The following is a 16,507-nucleotide window of genomic DNA, read 5'->3' as shown; positions in this document are numbered from 1 at the left end:
ATACAATCACTTCTGTGGTATTCTTGCCAAAATCTCATAACCTTAGTTATGATAAAATATACAAACAAAAAATGAGTTATATAAAGTATCCCAGCTGTATACTTCAAATGTAACCAGTATTAAGTTATGGATATGTACTGTAAATGTTAGACCAGTTAAGAAGGCATGAAATGAGGGGGAAAGGAAAAGTAACAAACGGCGCAAAAAGAACATAGCCAGCGAGCTGACAGATTTAAACCAACTAGATTGATAACTATATTAAATACAATGGTCTAAACCCTTCAATTAAGGCAAAAACTGCGAGACAGGATATAATAAAGACCTACCCATAAGCTGCCTACAAGAAACCATTTTAAATATTATATAAAGACAAAAAGTTAAAAGGCAGGAAGGGATATGGCTGTATCAATATAAAATAATAGCAGAATTCAGAAGAGATACTATTAGAAATATTACCAGCGATAAAGAAAAATGTTTCAAAACGCATAAATTGCTCATTAGAAATAAGAATCTTAGGCATATAAACATCTAATAAAGTTTCAAAGTACAAGAAGCAAACAATAATAGCACTAATGGGAGAATTGTACTGTTATATAGTTGGGCATTTCAATACTCATTTCCTACTAACTGAAGGAAAAAGTAGACAGAAACTGATAAGGGTATGGAAGAAATGAGTAACATCATCAAAAATAACAGCAAAATGCATCTTCTTTTCAACTACACATAGAACACTTACCAAGACAGACTATATTTTATAAGTCAATAACAAAAAATAGGGAAGTCCCCACTGGTCCTAGTGGTTAGGACTCTGTATTTTCATTGCTGAGGGCGCAAGTTAGATCCCTGCTCAGGGAACTAGGATCCCATAAGCTGCATGGTATAGTCAGAAAGTTAAATGGAAACGTCTCTGAAATACTTGAAAACTGAACAATGCACTGCTAAATAATCCACGTGTTAGAGAACAATGAGAGGTATTTGGAAAATATTTTGAACTAAATAATAAGGAAAATACAACATATCAAAATTTATGTGATGCTGCTAAAATAGCACTTGGAGGGGAGGTTCACAGCTGTCAACATTTACATAATGAAAGGAAGAAAGGATTAAAATCAATCTAACAATTTAAGACAAAGGACATATTAAACCTACAGTAACAGGAAACAAGATAATTAAGGGTAGAAAAAAAAGGGGGGGAAGATAATAGAAAAAATAAAGAAATCAAAAGCAGTTTAAAAAAAAGACCAATAAAAGCAATCAGGAATGAATAAGAAACATAATAATACATATTTCAAATTTCAAAAGTATAATAAGGAACTAAATGAACTTTATGCCAAAAAATTCAACAAATCAAAAGACAAATGCTTTGACAGATTCAAAACTACCAAAACTCAGCTAAGAAGAAACAAAAAACCCAAATAACTTTCCATTAACTTGCCATTTAAAACCTTTCTACAAAGAAAACCATACCAGATTACAAGACTCTTAAATTCTTCTAAACATTTCAAAGAAGTTAGTTGCTCAGTGATAGCTGACTCTTTGCAACTCCATGGACTACAGCTTGCCAGGCTCCTCTGTCCACGGGATTCTCCAGGCAAGAATACTGGAGTGGGTAGCCATTTCCTTCTCCAGGGGATCTTTCCAATCCAGGGATCAAACCTGGGTCTCCTACATTGCAGTTGGATTCTTTACCATCTGAATCATTTGAAAACATAATACTAATTCTACACAAACTCCTCCAGAACATAAAAGAGGAACTCCTCCCAACTCATTCCACAATATGAAGAGAGAGTTGCCCTGATAGCAAACGACTACAAAAAAGAGAAAGGGAAAAAAGGAAATTACAGATCAATATCCAAGAGGAGTACAGATGCAAAAATCTTCAAGATTTAGTAAATTAAATCTAGCAACATACAAAAAGACCCTATTAAAATGTATCTAACAGGCAAGCAGATGTTCATAAATAAATAATTTAGGTTTATTTCATAAGTTGTGGCTTATCCTATATTATCATTTGACTCATATTAAGGATACGACTGAGAGACTGAACTGAACTAAAGGACATTTACATTTTTATATTAACTCTTGTTCCTGAACTTATAGGGTCATTTTTCAAGCATTCAGAGCAATAAAAATCAAATCAAATCCTACTAAAATACATTTGCAAAACAGCACATTAACAAGGGCTGGAAATTTTTATTACACAAGCTTGAACAGATTTAGGGACTTAGAATACACATTATTTTATTTGTATAAATTTGTCTTATAGGCCTAATTCTCCCTTTCACTCTAAAGAAAACTTTAGTAATTCTTCTAAGCAAGTGTTTCTGTAACTAAGCAACATAGGCAACATTGTTTGTATTCTTTGAATGGCTAGCACCCTATCATTAGAGCACAAAGATTGCCCTCTTCCCTACACTACAGCAGAGTGGGAAGTCAAATGTATCCTCTGGTTCAATCAGATCCTTCTAAGATGGTTCAAGTGCTGTTTTTTCCCCTCTGTTAGCTCCTCCTTTAACAATAACTTTTCCAGGTTTCTGTTGTTTAGTGAAACACCTGACAATTTGACCACAGTCAACTAAGTTAACAGTTCATTTCTAGGTCTGTAAGGTTTCTTGCTGATTTCCAGTGAAAAAAAGTTATTTATTAACAACTATGAATTCCCTTTCCTGATTTCTCTTGCCTGCAAAACTAAGTTACTCATTAGCACTTGTACAAAACAGTCAAATGAGATCATTAAATAATGTTACCTGGACCATGAAAGCAACTGCAGCACCCCTGACAGTCCTGAGATAATTTCAAGAATTTTAGGAACTAAGGGTTACAATTTGAGTTAATATTAAAAATTGGGTAATAGTGTTAGGCTTCATTAAATTCACTTCAAGCCACATTTATTGAAAGTATTGGTCGCTCGGTCATGTCCAACTCTTTGCAACCCCGTGGACTGTAGCCCACCAGGGTCCTCTGTCCATGGAATTCTCCAGGCAAGAATACTGGAAGGGATAACCATTCCCTCTCCAAGGTATCTTCCCAACCCAGGGATCGAAACTGAGTCTCCAGCATTGCAGGCAGACTCTATCATCTGAGCCACCAAGGAAAAGCCCTTCAACATTTATTGAAAGCCTACTGTTTATTACCTACAAAAATTTTCAGAAAATTATATAACAGGGAATTAAACAAAATCTCTAAGGTCTCCTCAATTTTTAAAAAAAACTGATTCTTAGTATTTTTTATATATTGATTATACACATATATACATTTATTATATATTACTTGACAAGGGAACATTTCATGCAAAGATGGGCTCAATAAAGGACAGAAATGGTATGGACCTAACAGAAGCAGTCGCTCAGTCGTGTCCGACCCTTAGCGACCCCAACTGAGCAACTTCACTTTCACTTTTCACTTTCACACATTGGAGAAGGAAATGGCAACCCACTCCAGTGTTCTTGCCTGGAGAATCCCAGGGACGGGGGAGCCTGGTGGGCTTCCGTCTATGGGGTCGCACAGAATCGGACACGACTGAAGTGACTTAGCAGCAGCAACAGAAACAGAAGACATTAAGAAGAGGTGGCAAGAATACACAGAAGAACTGTACAAAAAAGATCTTCACAACCAAGATAGTCACGATAACGTGATCACTGACCTAGAGCCAGACATCTTGGAATGTGAAGTCAAGTGGGCCTTAGAAAGCATCACTACAAACAAAGCTAGCGGAGGTGATGGAATTCCAGTTGAGCTATTTCAGATCTTGAAAGATGATGCTGTGAAAGTGCTGCACTCAATATGCCAGCAAATTTGGAAAACTCAGCAATGGCCACAGGACTGGAAAAGGTCAGTCTTCATTCCAATCCCAAAGAAAGGCAATGCCAAAGAATGCTCAAACTACACCACAATTGCACTCATCTCACACGCTAGTAAAGTCATGCTCAAAATTCTCCAAGCCAGGCTTCAGCAATATGTGAACCATGAAATCCCAGATGCTCAAGCAGGTTTTAGAAAAGGTAGAGGCACCAGAGATCAAACTGCCAACATCCGCTGGATCATGGAGAAAGCAAGAGAGTTCCAGAAAAACATCTATTTCTGCTTGATTGACTATGCCAAAGCCTTTGACTGTGTGGATCACAATAAACTGTGAAACATTCTGAAAGAGATGGGAATACCAGACCACCTGACCTGCCTCTTGAGAAACCTGTATGCAGGTCAGGAAGCAACAGTTAGAACTGTACATGGTACAACAGACTGGTTCCAAATAGGAAAAGGAGTACGTCAAGGTTGTATATTGTCACCCTGCTTATTTAACTTCTATGCAGAGTACATCATGAGGAACGCTGGGCTGGAAGAAGCACAAGCTGGAATCAAGATTGCCGGGAGAAATATCAATAACCTCAGATATGCAGATGACACTACCCTCATGGCAGAAAGTGAAGAGGAACTCAAAAGCCTCTTGATGAAAGTGAAAGAGGAGCGTGAAAAGGTTGGCTTGAAGCTCAACATTCAGAAAACAAAGATCATGGCATCTGGTCCCATCACTTCATGGGAAATAGATGGAAAAACAGTGGAAACAGTGTCAGACTTTATTTTTGGGGGCTCCAAAATCACTGCAGATGCTGATTGCAGCCAGGAAATTAAAAGACGCTTACTCCTTGGAAGGAAAGTTATGACCAACTTTGATAGTATATTAAAAAGCAGAGACATTACTTTGCCAACCAAGGTCCATCTAGTCAAGGCTATGGTTTTTCCCATGGTCATGGATGGATGTGAGAGTTGGGACTGTGAAGAAAGCTGATCACCGAAGAATTGATGCTTTTGAACTGTGGTGCTGGAGAAGACTCTTGAGAGTCCCTTGGACTGAAAGGAGATCCAACCAGTCCATTCTAAAAGAGATCAATCCTGGGTGTTCATTGGAAGGACTTATGCTAAAGCTGAAACTGCAATACTTTGGCCACCTCATGTGACGAGTTGACTCACTGGCAAAGACTCTGATGCTGGGAAAGGTTGGGGGCGGGAGGAGAAGGGGACGACAGAGAATGAGATGCCTGGATGGCATCACCGACTCTGTGGACATGAGTTTGGGTGAACTCCAGGAGTTGGTGATGGACAGGGAAGCCTGGCGTGCTGTGATTCATGGGGTCAAGGAGAGTCGGACATGACTGAGCGACTGAACTCAACTGAACTTGACATAAAATATAACTGCAGTACTGTAGTATAAACAGTAGAAAACTGACTTTGTTTTCAATAAGTGTTAATGAGTCATACGGGTTAAAAAATCGCTATTTCGAATTTTTCATATATCTGAATGCTGTGAGAGTTTTTTAAATGGGTAAAAATGATCTGGGTTCTCAAAAAGCACGTATAACATAGCAGATCATTCCCTAAGACAATTTACCCACCCAAAATTGTGTACAATATAAATGATCTAGCACATCACTGAACAGAAAATATAGGATGAATAGTTTAAAAAAAAAATCCCTCTAACTTAGCTATTTTATAAAGAATAATGAATAGGAGGAAACCTTAAAGAGAAGAAATTTTAAAACTAGCCTTTTAATTCACTGAAGGAAAAGTTCTAGAAATACTGGACGAATGTCTAGTGCGTGCTTAGTCATGTCCAACTTTTTGTGACCCTCTGGACTGTGGCCCACCAGGCTCCTCTATCAGTGGGATTTTTCAGACAAGAATACTGGAATGGGCTGCCATTTCCTTCTCCAAGGGATATTCCCAACCGAGGGATCCAACCTGGGTCTCCTGCACTGCAGGCAGATTCTTTACCCACTGAGCCATCGGGGAAGTCCGATAGTATTATTAGTAAAAGACAAAGATGGAGTTTATTTCTGGTTTCAAAGAGTAATCATTTCCTTTCTAGAAGAATAAAACCCTTTAAAACTTCATTGTTCAGAATTTCCTGAACTAAAATGACCAATTATTCGAAATGAAAACCTGATAACCTTTACTCTAATATACTGAGGAAAAAATAAATTTACAAAAGCACATCTCTAACATGAAACTCAAAGGAACCAGGCAGGGAAAAGGATGGGGTAAGACAGTGGTTATTTATTGTTTTCCCCCTGAAAATACGACTTCTTGAGTGTCCTGGTGTTCAGTGAGGAGTCTTTTTCAAGATTAAAAACAGTGAAAGGATATGTGAGCAGGAAGAATGTTACACTGATCTAAAAGAGAAAGCAATGCCTAAGGTTTCCATCTATCTATTTAACACAAAAAGATAATACATTTACTTTATCTGTCCACGCCTTATCATAAAAAAGGAAAACAATAAATTCAGCATCACCAAATGAAGAGTTTTCCTGGCTACCCTCTAATGTACTATGATCTTCATATGTCTTTCAGCATCCTTTCACGGTTTTATGGCAATGTTCACCCATGTGAATATGCATCATTGGTATCAAACAGCATGGCATTAATAACGATGCCATTACTACTTAAACAGGTATTCAGTTTTTAATATTCTTTCCCTATAAATGCAACAGAGCTGTTAAATTCCAAATATATTTAAACTAAATACCACTAGGCTATGTTTCACAAATTTCAAATTTCTCATACTTATCAAATATACTGCTGAACAAACCGGATGGCATGAATCAAGGTTTTTATACTCATAAAAACAACAAAGAATAATCACTATATATATATATATATAAAATAATGTAGATCTAAACTTATAAAAATGGAAGTTTAACAAATGTAATTAGTATATATAATGAACTGTAAATTCTCTTGTTATGAATTTCAACAGTAAGTCAAACCACATTAAAGATGCAGAACTTTTCAAAACGTCAAATTCCATTTTATTTGATCTTTGTGCATGAGTCTTTTTCATAAGCATTCTTAAAAGAGCTCAGGATTTGCAGGGGGATGGGGGGTGTTGTAATTTAAAAAGCAGTAAAGCAAGATCTGCATCACAGAAAATAGTTATTTCTGTCTTTCCTTTATAACAAAAGATAGCTTTCAAAAATTAAATCAATAATCACAGAACTATAAATAAAAAACATATGAGATACTACTTCACACTCATGGAATGGCTACATTAAAATAGCTAACACAAGAGTGTTGAGGATATAGAAGAACTGGAACCATCATACACTGCTGATGGAAATGTAAGATGGTGCAGTAACTTAAGAAAATAGTAGTTCCTCAAAAGATTAAACACAGAGTTACTATATGACTCAGTAATTCCTCTTCTAGGTATACACCCAAGAGAAATGAAAACAAATGTCTCTACAAAAACTTGTACACAAATGTTCATAGTAATTTTATGCCTAACAGTCAAAAGGTGAAAACAACCCAAATGTTCAACAACTGATGAGTAGATAAATAAAATGTGGGATAATATACAATGGAATATTATTCAGCAATAAAAAGGAAAAATATATTGATAGATGCTACAATCTGGATGAATTTTGAAAACATTTTGCTAAGTGAAAGAAACCATCCACCAAAGACTATATATTTTATTATTCCAATTATTAGAACTGGAGAATTCCACGGACAGAGAAGCCTGGTAGGCTACAGTCCACAGGATCACAATGAGTCGGACATGACTGAGGCGACTTAGCATGCACACGCCACAACAGGCAAATCTACAGAAACAGAGAGTAGATTAATGTTTGAATAGGTCTAAGGGGTTGGAAGAAAACAGGGCTGGGATGGGGCGATTGCCAAAGAGTACAGAGTTTCTCTCTGAAGTGATGAAAATGTCCTGTAATTGTTTGTGATAGTGAACAACTTTGTGAACATGCTAAAAAATCACTAAATTGTATTCTTCAAATGCATTAATCATACAGTATGTGAACTGTATCTGAATTAAGCTATTAATCTGTCAACATGTCAGCAAATTTGGAAAACTCAGCAGTGGCCACAGGATTGGAGAAGGTCAGTTTTCATTCCAATCCAAAAGAGGGTCAACGCCAAAGAATGTTCAAACCACCATACAATTGCACTCATTTCACATGCTAGCAAGATTATGCTCAAAATCCTTCAAGCTAAGCTTCTGCAGTACATGAACCAAGAACTTCCAGATGTACAAGCTGGATTTAGAAAAGGCAGAGGAACCAGAGATCAAATTGCCAACATCCGCTGGATCATAGAAAAAGCAAGGAATTCCAGAGAAACATTCACTTCTGCTTCAGAGACTAAAGCTTTCACTGTGTGGATCACAACTATAAAAAATTCTTAAAGACAATGTGAATACCAGACCACCATATATGTCTCTTGAGAAAGCTATATGAAGGTCAAGAAGCAACAGAACCAAGAGATGGAACTATGGACTCATCCAAATTGGGAAAGGAGTGTGTCAAGGCTGTATATTGTCACCCTGTTTATTTAACTTATGTGCAGAGTACATCATGGGATATGCTGGGCTGGATGTATCCCAAGCTGGAATCGAGACTGCCAGGAGAAATATCAACAACCTCAGATATGCAGATGATACCACTCTAATGGCAGAAAGCAGAGTTACCAAAGAGCCTCTTGAGGGTGAAAGAGGAGTGAAAAGGCTGCCTTAAAACTCAACATTCAATAAAACTCAATATTCGAAAAACTAAGATCATGGCATCCGGTTCCAACACTTCATGGCAAATAGAAGGGGGAAAAGTGGAAAGCAGTGACAGATTTTATTTTCTTGGGCTACAAATTCACTGCAGATGGTGACTGCAGCCACAAAACTAAAAGATGCTTGCTCCTTGGCAGGAAAGCTATGACAAAGCTAGACAGCACACTAAAAGCAGAGACATCACTTTGCCAACAAAGATCCATATACTCAACGGTATGATTTTTCCACAGTCATGTATGGATGTGAGCACTGGACCATAAAGAAGGCTAAGCGCTGAAGAACTAATGCTTTCCAATTGTGGTGCTAGAGAACATTCCTGAGTCCCTTGGACTGCAAGAGGATCAAACCAGTTAATCCTAAAGGAAATCAACCCTGAATATTCACTGGAAGGACTGATGCTGAAGCTGAAGCTCCAATACTTTGGCCACCTGACGTGAAGAGCTGACTCAACTGGGAAAGACCCTGATGCTGGGAAAGATTGAAGGCAGGAGAAGAAGGGCACAACAGAGGATGAGGTGGTTGGATGGCATCACCAACTCAATGGACATAACTCCAGGAGATAGTGAAAGACAGGGAAGCCTGGTGTGCTGCAGTCCATGAGGTTGCAAAGTCAGACACGACTGAGCTGCTCAGCAGGAATCCACTCTTCTAGACACTGGAAGCAGTACAGTGAGACCCAGAGTCAAACTGTGACTTTGCCAACTTCTCAGCATATGACCTTTAGTAAATTATCTAACCTCACTAAATTTTAAGTTCCTTTTTCAGTACAATAAAACTACTTATTTCATTGGATTACTGTAAGAATTTAACGAGATAACAGATATAAAGTTACATGTAAAAAATAGTGTATATTATACGACATACTGTGCTCAAACAACAGCTATTTTTATTATTACAATTATTTTATTTTTTACTAGACCGTTATTTTCTTGTTCCCATAAGGAAATACATAATGCAGACTTCTGCAAGGTTTGTCCCAAATGCACACATCTTAAACCTTATAAATTTTAATTCCTTATAAGAAATATTATTTTATTTTTTAAAGTAATTTACTTTCTATCTGATGCCTTGCCTGGAATATAAATGACATTTATGAAGTTACTATCTTATAGAAATGCACAAATTAAAAGAACACAAAATTCAATGTCACTAATGATTGGGGGGTACTCATTAAAAAACAAATTCAGTGTTTATTTTTAAAATTGAAAATTTAGAAATAAAGGCCCAAAGATTAGGCAGCCACAAAAATCAACCTTCTGATTAAATTTGCCAATTTTTAAAAATATAGTAAAAATGTTTTATCCATATGCTTAAAAACAAAGTGAAGTATATTTAAAGTCCTATGAAATAATTTCCAGTTTAAGAAATGAATGTTCTTAATTCCCAGGTAATAACATTTCTACAGAAAGTCCTTAATGAAAAACTCTCATATGAATGAAAGTCAACATTTGAGAATGAAGTGTAACACACAAAAAACAACATTAAGTACAAAGACAGCAAATAACATTTTATATTTCTACCTAAAAATTCAGCATTACATTCCCCAAAAACTTATAATTCTATTCTACAATGAATCCCATAAACAGGTCAAATTTTGATCGAATCAAGTACAGAATCAAAAGTCATTCAACAATCACATTCCTATCTGAAAACATGGAAAGGAGCATTTCCAAGCAAATTTTCAGGAATATTTTAATATCTCATAAGTGTGTAACACTTAATAAATCATTGCTTGAGAAAATCGATCATGGATTTCTAAATATAATTAAACCAAAATTAAATTAAGATTTTAAGTGTCTGGTTAGAGCTAAATATAATAGAACACCATACCTAAAATATAAATTACATTTTTTTCAAAGCTAAACAAAAATTTTTTAAATGCCCACAGAGTATTATATCTCTACAAAGCTGCACAGCCTAAGAAAACAAAGTTTCTTTTACCACTCATTATAAGACTAACACTTAATGCAACAATATATTTAACTAACCTGCTTTATTCAGAATAAATCTTTCACCCACAAAAAAGAAACTTATCTTTAAAAGTTACATAATCAATTTTTATGTCAATTTTTTGAACTCTCATAAAAAGGGCCTACAAAGACAACACCTTTATCAATTTCTCAAATCTGGTAAATCAACAGTTTACTATATTCCAAAAGTTGCTGAAAATTTTTTTTTTAATTAAAAATATCAAACAAGTAACTTTTTACTGACTTGTTTACACATGTATATTTCCTATTTTTTATCCTATTATCCATTCTTTTAAAAGCATTCCCCTTTTTTAGTACATATAGCTTCAGATGTAAAAATAAGAATGAAAGTTATCAAGTGCTGACATTAACTATAGCTGCCTCTGTACTTTTCTGCATCCTTAGATTGTTTTTAATGAACATGTAAGTACTTTCAAAATGAAAAAATTTTTTCAACTTGCTTACCACCCAGCTTCCTCACAAGACTCTTACATGCCACTCTTTTGTGGTAAATTAGGTAGAAAAGAGATGTGAATTTAAACAAACATTTTCAGGTAAAATGGAGAATGTCAGAAAATAGGAAAATATAGCCTTAAAGCATCTTACATAATGCTATCTGTAAATACTTTAAAAGCAGGTGGTAACAACTAAAAACTTTGGCAAAAATTTTTTTCTGCTTCAAATTTACTATTTCCCAATGAAAATGAAAGTAGATTAGTTTTGTGTGGAAAAGGCCCAATTGCATTTACATTCTAAGTCATTTTCTAGGTCTATAAAATGATCTCAAACCAGTACTATTAATATCACAAAACCAATTAAAGCACGCTAAAGACAGAACTTAGAAACTATTTTTTTTTTTTTTAAGGCAAGTAATCAGACACTTTCTGATATGGAAAAGAACTCAACAAAACTATTTAGCATAATAAATACTATAAATAATAAAAGTAATGCAAAGCATCTTACCAATTTCAGCAGGTAGTTGTTTGATTTTGTTCTCTCGAATGCTAAGCATGCTGAGTTTTGACAGGTTTTTGATGTCTTTTTCCACAGTAGTTATACGATTAAAGCGAAGGTAAAGAGTGGTGAGAGAATCTAGCCTATACACCACTGAAGGAATTTCTCTCAGTTTATTATGCCGTAAATCAAGCATCCGCAGCTTCTTCAAGTTATCGAGAGAGTCAGGCAAACTGGTAAGTGAATTTTCACTTAGAGCCAGTGTCATGAGATTTACTAGACAGCCCACTTCCGCTGGGAGGGACTGTAATTTGTTGCTATATAAATAAAGTTCTGTTAATTGAGTCAACTCCTTGATTGATGATGGCAATATGTGTATAGACCTCTTGGATAAGTCCAAACGCATTGAGTTCTCTTCCCGGCATTTGTTGAGCTCTTTAATCACCTCTGCATTGCTAGATTTTTTTCTAGTCCCAGGTGCTGGATTTGGCCGTTTGATCGTATTATCAACCGAAAAAGCCACCCCTGGCTGGGCAGCACTGGAGTCCTTCTTTCCATCTTTGGCATCTTTCCCTTTGGTCTTAGGTTCTTTTTCTTTGCTCTCTTTCCCAAAACCTCCAGAGGCTTTTGCCTCCTTTTCTCTTTCCTTGGCTGATGGTGCTTTGGGATCTTTCTCTTTAGAGTCTTTTTCTTTTCCTAAACTACTACTCATGGTGACTCAAGCTACGGCAAAAACTACATGAACTCCTTTTATTTTACCAACAAAAGAAATTCAAAGATGAAGAGACAAATATCCTACACAGTCAAAAAAGGTGTTGGCTTGAAGAAGTAATCTCCATCTGTTACATGCTGGATCTAAAACCACTATGCCCATTTCTGATAACTCATTCCAACTGGTAAAATGGTGCTGGTCAATCAATGAGTCATTAGAGTTCCTGAAATATAATACAGAGAGAGTATTAAATTACTTCAGGTTATAATTTATATTAAGTAAATTGGTGCTGCAAACAATCTTACTGACAATTTTGCTATTTTCCTATGATTTGAAACAGTAAATATTTATTGAACACCTTCTACTTTGCAAAACCCATTAAAAAACTATAAAAATTAATAAAACAGACTCTAACTTTGAGGAATTTACAATCTAACAGGAAGAGGTTAAGACAGGAACAAGTAATCAAAGTGCAAAATTCTAAAGTGATGAAACATGGGAAAAATCACCACAGCAGCTAATGTCTAAGTGCTTTCTATGAACAAACACCACTGCAAGGAATTTACAAACATTAACTCTTTATCAGCCCTGAGATAAATCCTTATCCCTATCTTACACACAGGGACAACTGAGGCACATAAATATCTTTAAATAACCAGCTTTGTGATCTTGGCAAAGTAATGGAACTAAGATTCCAAAATGGTGGTACACTGCCTATATGCCTAACTACTAGAGTAAAGCTGCTCTATCTGCAGCTAATTAACAAATAGTTTCAAGCAAAAGGAAAGACTTGAAAGACAATAATGACAGAATGGAGAGCAGTGGAGTAAAGGAACAAAACTGAAATACATATGGAAAACAGCAAATAAATCAGGAAAGGGGCTCTAAGGACCCCTTTTGAGAAACAATAACAGAGCAATCTCCTTGAAGCCTATATTCTGGGAACTGAAACGGTAGCTTTTTCAGTTGACAGTGAGAAGGATTAAGGGTTCTTAGAAACAGGAAAAGTTCACTGGTAAAAATGACTAACCAAAATGACCACAAAGGTTGAAAATACAAGGGGAGATGGAAGTAAGACAACACTAGGCTAATAAGATCTATTCTTGGCATAAGACTAGAATGATGATCATCACATTTAATAATTATTTATTCTGAAAAACACATCAATAAGCCATGTATATTAAATATATTCCCTATTCTTACCTTAAATGCATATGTGAAAGCTTTATAATACTGCATCTTACATTACAATAAAAGACTTCTGATTCTATACAAGTTAGAATAATAATTCCATACAAGTTAGAAAAATACTCTGTTTTTCACATTAATTGTAGCTTAAAACCCTGACAAAAACACATGAAGCAACTAGGAGAATATTCTGAAAGGTAGATAAAAGAAGACAGACTGGTTAGCAAAGGACAGGGAAGCCTGGAGGGCTGCAGTCCATGAGGTCGCAAAGAGTTAGACATGACTTGGTGACTGAACAAGAAGAACTAAAGAACAGAGATAAACAATACAATAACTGAAATGAAAAATACACTAGAAGGAATCTACAGCTGAATAACTGAAGTAGAAGAACAGATAAGTGACATGGAAGACAGAATGGTGGAAATCACTGCCACAGAAAAGAAAAAATAAGAACAAAAGAAATGAGGACAGTCTGAGAGACCTCTGGGACATTAAATGCACCAACACTCACATTATAGGGGTCCCAGAAGGAGAAAAGAAACAGAATAAACCTGAGAAAATATCTGAAGAGATAATAGCTAAAAGCATCCCTAACATGGGAAAGGAAACAGTCACCCAAGTCCAGGAAGCTCAGAGAGTCTCAGGCAGAATAAAACCAAGAAAGAACATGCCAAGACACATAGTAATTAAAGGAAAAAATAAGTAAATAAATAAAAGCAACAAGGGAAAATGATAAATAACATACAAGTGAATTCCCATAAGGTTATCAGCTGATTTCTCAGCAAAACTCTGCAAGCCCAAGGAGAGTGGCATGACATATTTAAAGTGATGAAAGGGAAAAACCTACAACCAAGAATACGCTAGGAGTTCCCTGGTGGTCCAGTGGCTAAGACTCTGCAATCCCAGTGCAGGGACCCAGGTTTGATCCCTGGTCAAGGATCTAGACCTCACATGTCACAACTAAAGATCCTGCACGCCACAACTAAGATGTGATGCAGTCAAACAAATTTAAAAAAAAAAAAAAAAGAATACTGTACCCATCAAGGCTCTCAGTCAGATGTGACAGAGACATCAAATGCTTTACAGACAAGGAAAAGCTAACAGAATTCAGCACCACCAGACCAGCTCTGCAACAAATGATAAAGGAATTTTTCTAGGTGGGAAACAGACCAGCAAACTTAAAACAACCTTGCACATATATTAGACTGCTATATCAAAACCTCATAGGAACAACAAATCCCAAAACTACGATAAACAGACAAAAAAGAAAAAGCAGTCCAAACACACTAAAAATGGTCATCAAATTGAAAGAGAACAAAAGAGGAAGGGAAGAAAAAAGGCCTAAGAAAAACAAACCCAAAACAAGAAAATGGTAATAAGAACATACATATTGACAATTACTTTAAATGTAAATGGGTAGCTATTCAATAGATGTAAAAAAATGAGATTAGAACATTCTTTAACATACACAAAAACAAGCACAAAAGGAATGAAAGACCTAAATGTGAGACCAGACACTATAAAACTCTTACAGGAACACATACGCAGAACACTTTCTGACATAAATCGCAGCAATATCTTTTTTGATCCATTCCCCCAAGAATAATGGAAATAAAAACAAAAATGAACAAGTGGGATCTAATTAAATGTAAAAACTTTTGCATAACAAAGGAAACCATACAAAACAAAAAGACAACCCACAGAATTGGGAGAAAATATTTGCAAATGACATGACCAACAAGGGATTAGGTTCCAAAATTTACAAATAGTTCATGGGGCTTAATATCATCAAAACAACTCAATCAAAAAAGGGTATAAGACCTAAATAGACATTTCTCCAAAGAAGATATGCAGATGGCCATGAGGCACATGAAAAGATGTTCAACATCACTAATTACTAGAGAATTGCAAATCAAAACTACATTGAGATATCACCTCACATCAGTCAGAATGGCTATCATCAAAAAATCCACAAACAATAAATGCTGGAGAGGGTGCAGAGAAAAGGGAACTCTTGTACACGGTTGGTGGGAATGTAAACTGGCATAGCCACTACAGAGAACAGTAGGGAGGTTCCTTAAAAAACCGAAAATAGAGCTACCATAAGATCCTATAACCCCACTCTTGGGCATGCCTTAGAATCCAAAAGGACACATGCACCCCAATTTCAGTACTGTTTGCAATAGCCAAGACATGGAAGAAACCTAAGTGTTTGATGACGGAGGACTGGATAAAGAAGTTGTGGTATATATAATACAATGGAATATTACTCAGCCATTAAAAAGAATGAAATAATGCCACTTGCAGCAGCAAACATGGATGAATCGAGAAACTGAGTGAATTAAGTCAGAAGGAGAAAATGAAATAGGATATCACTTCTATGCAGAATCTAAAAAAATGATACAAATGAACTTATTTACATAACAGAAACAGGCTCATAGAGAACTTATGTTTACTGGGGAAGTGTGGTGGAAAGAGACAGCTAGGGAGTTTAGGATTGACATGTACACACAGTTATATTTAAAATGGATAACCAACAAGAATCTACTCTGCTCAATATTATGTAACAACCTAAACAGGAAAGAGTAGCTATATATATGTGTAACTGAATCACTTTGCTGTACTCCTGAAACTAACACAACATTTTCACCCACTATACTCCAATATAAAATAAAAAGTTTAAAAAGACAGAAAACATATAAATTGCAGAATGATAAAGAATGGTTCCATCTATATAATGTAATATATATGGTTAATTAACCTGTAAATTATATATATCTGTAAATTAATACATATAGTTTGTGAACACATACATACATACATACATTTAGACACACGAAGGATTGAGAAACATTAAATTCAGGATGGTGGTTTCTAAGCTGTGGTTCCAAGGTGGCTTCTAAGTTGCAGTTGCAAAGCCAAGTAAGTAGAACGCTAACCCAATGTTTGACGAGTGGATTTCAGTAGAGTCCAAAGTTACGTTTTCATTTTGAAGCAAATGGGCAAATGAACTCTGAGTCCTCTCCTGGCTGTATGAAAGATTTAGAAAGCCATCTCCTTCTAGCTATTAGAAGAATATTTATTTAACAAACAATGAGAAATAATACCTATCAAACT

General features: G+C 35.7%; 1 protein-coding gene across 3 annotated transcripts in view; it reads right to left on the bottom strand.

Annotated features, from left to right (window-relative positions):
- Positions 1-16,507, bottom strand: part of SHOC2 (SHOC2 leucine rich repeat scaffold protein) — a 96,187-nt gene that overhangs the window by 48,662 nt on the left and 31,018 nt on the right. For all 3 annotated transcript variants that reach the window (XM_055424668.2, XM_055424669.2, XM_055424670.2), the window contains exon 2: positions 11,500-12,425. In XM_055424668.2, the coding sequence (XP_055280643.1) occupies positions 11,500-12,202 (703 nt within the window). In that variant the 5' untranslated portion in view covers positions 12,203-12,425. The remainder of the gene's footprint in view (positions 1-11,499; positions 12,426-16,507) is intronic.

The sequence above is a fragment of the Moschus berezovskii genome, chromosome 12 (assembly GCF_049115385.1).
Source record: "Moschus berezovskii isolate FMDL1 chromosome 12, NW_MosBer_1.0, whole genome shotgun sequence".
Taxonomy (NCBI): domain Eukaryota; kingdom Metazoa; phylum Chordata; class Mammalia; order Artiodactyla; family Moschidae; genus Moschus; species Moschus berezovskii.
The sequence above is the reverse complement of the archived record's forward strand: the minus strand, read 5'-3'. Positions and strand labels throughout refer to the sequence as shown.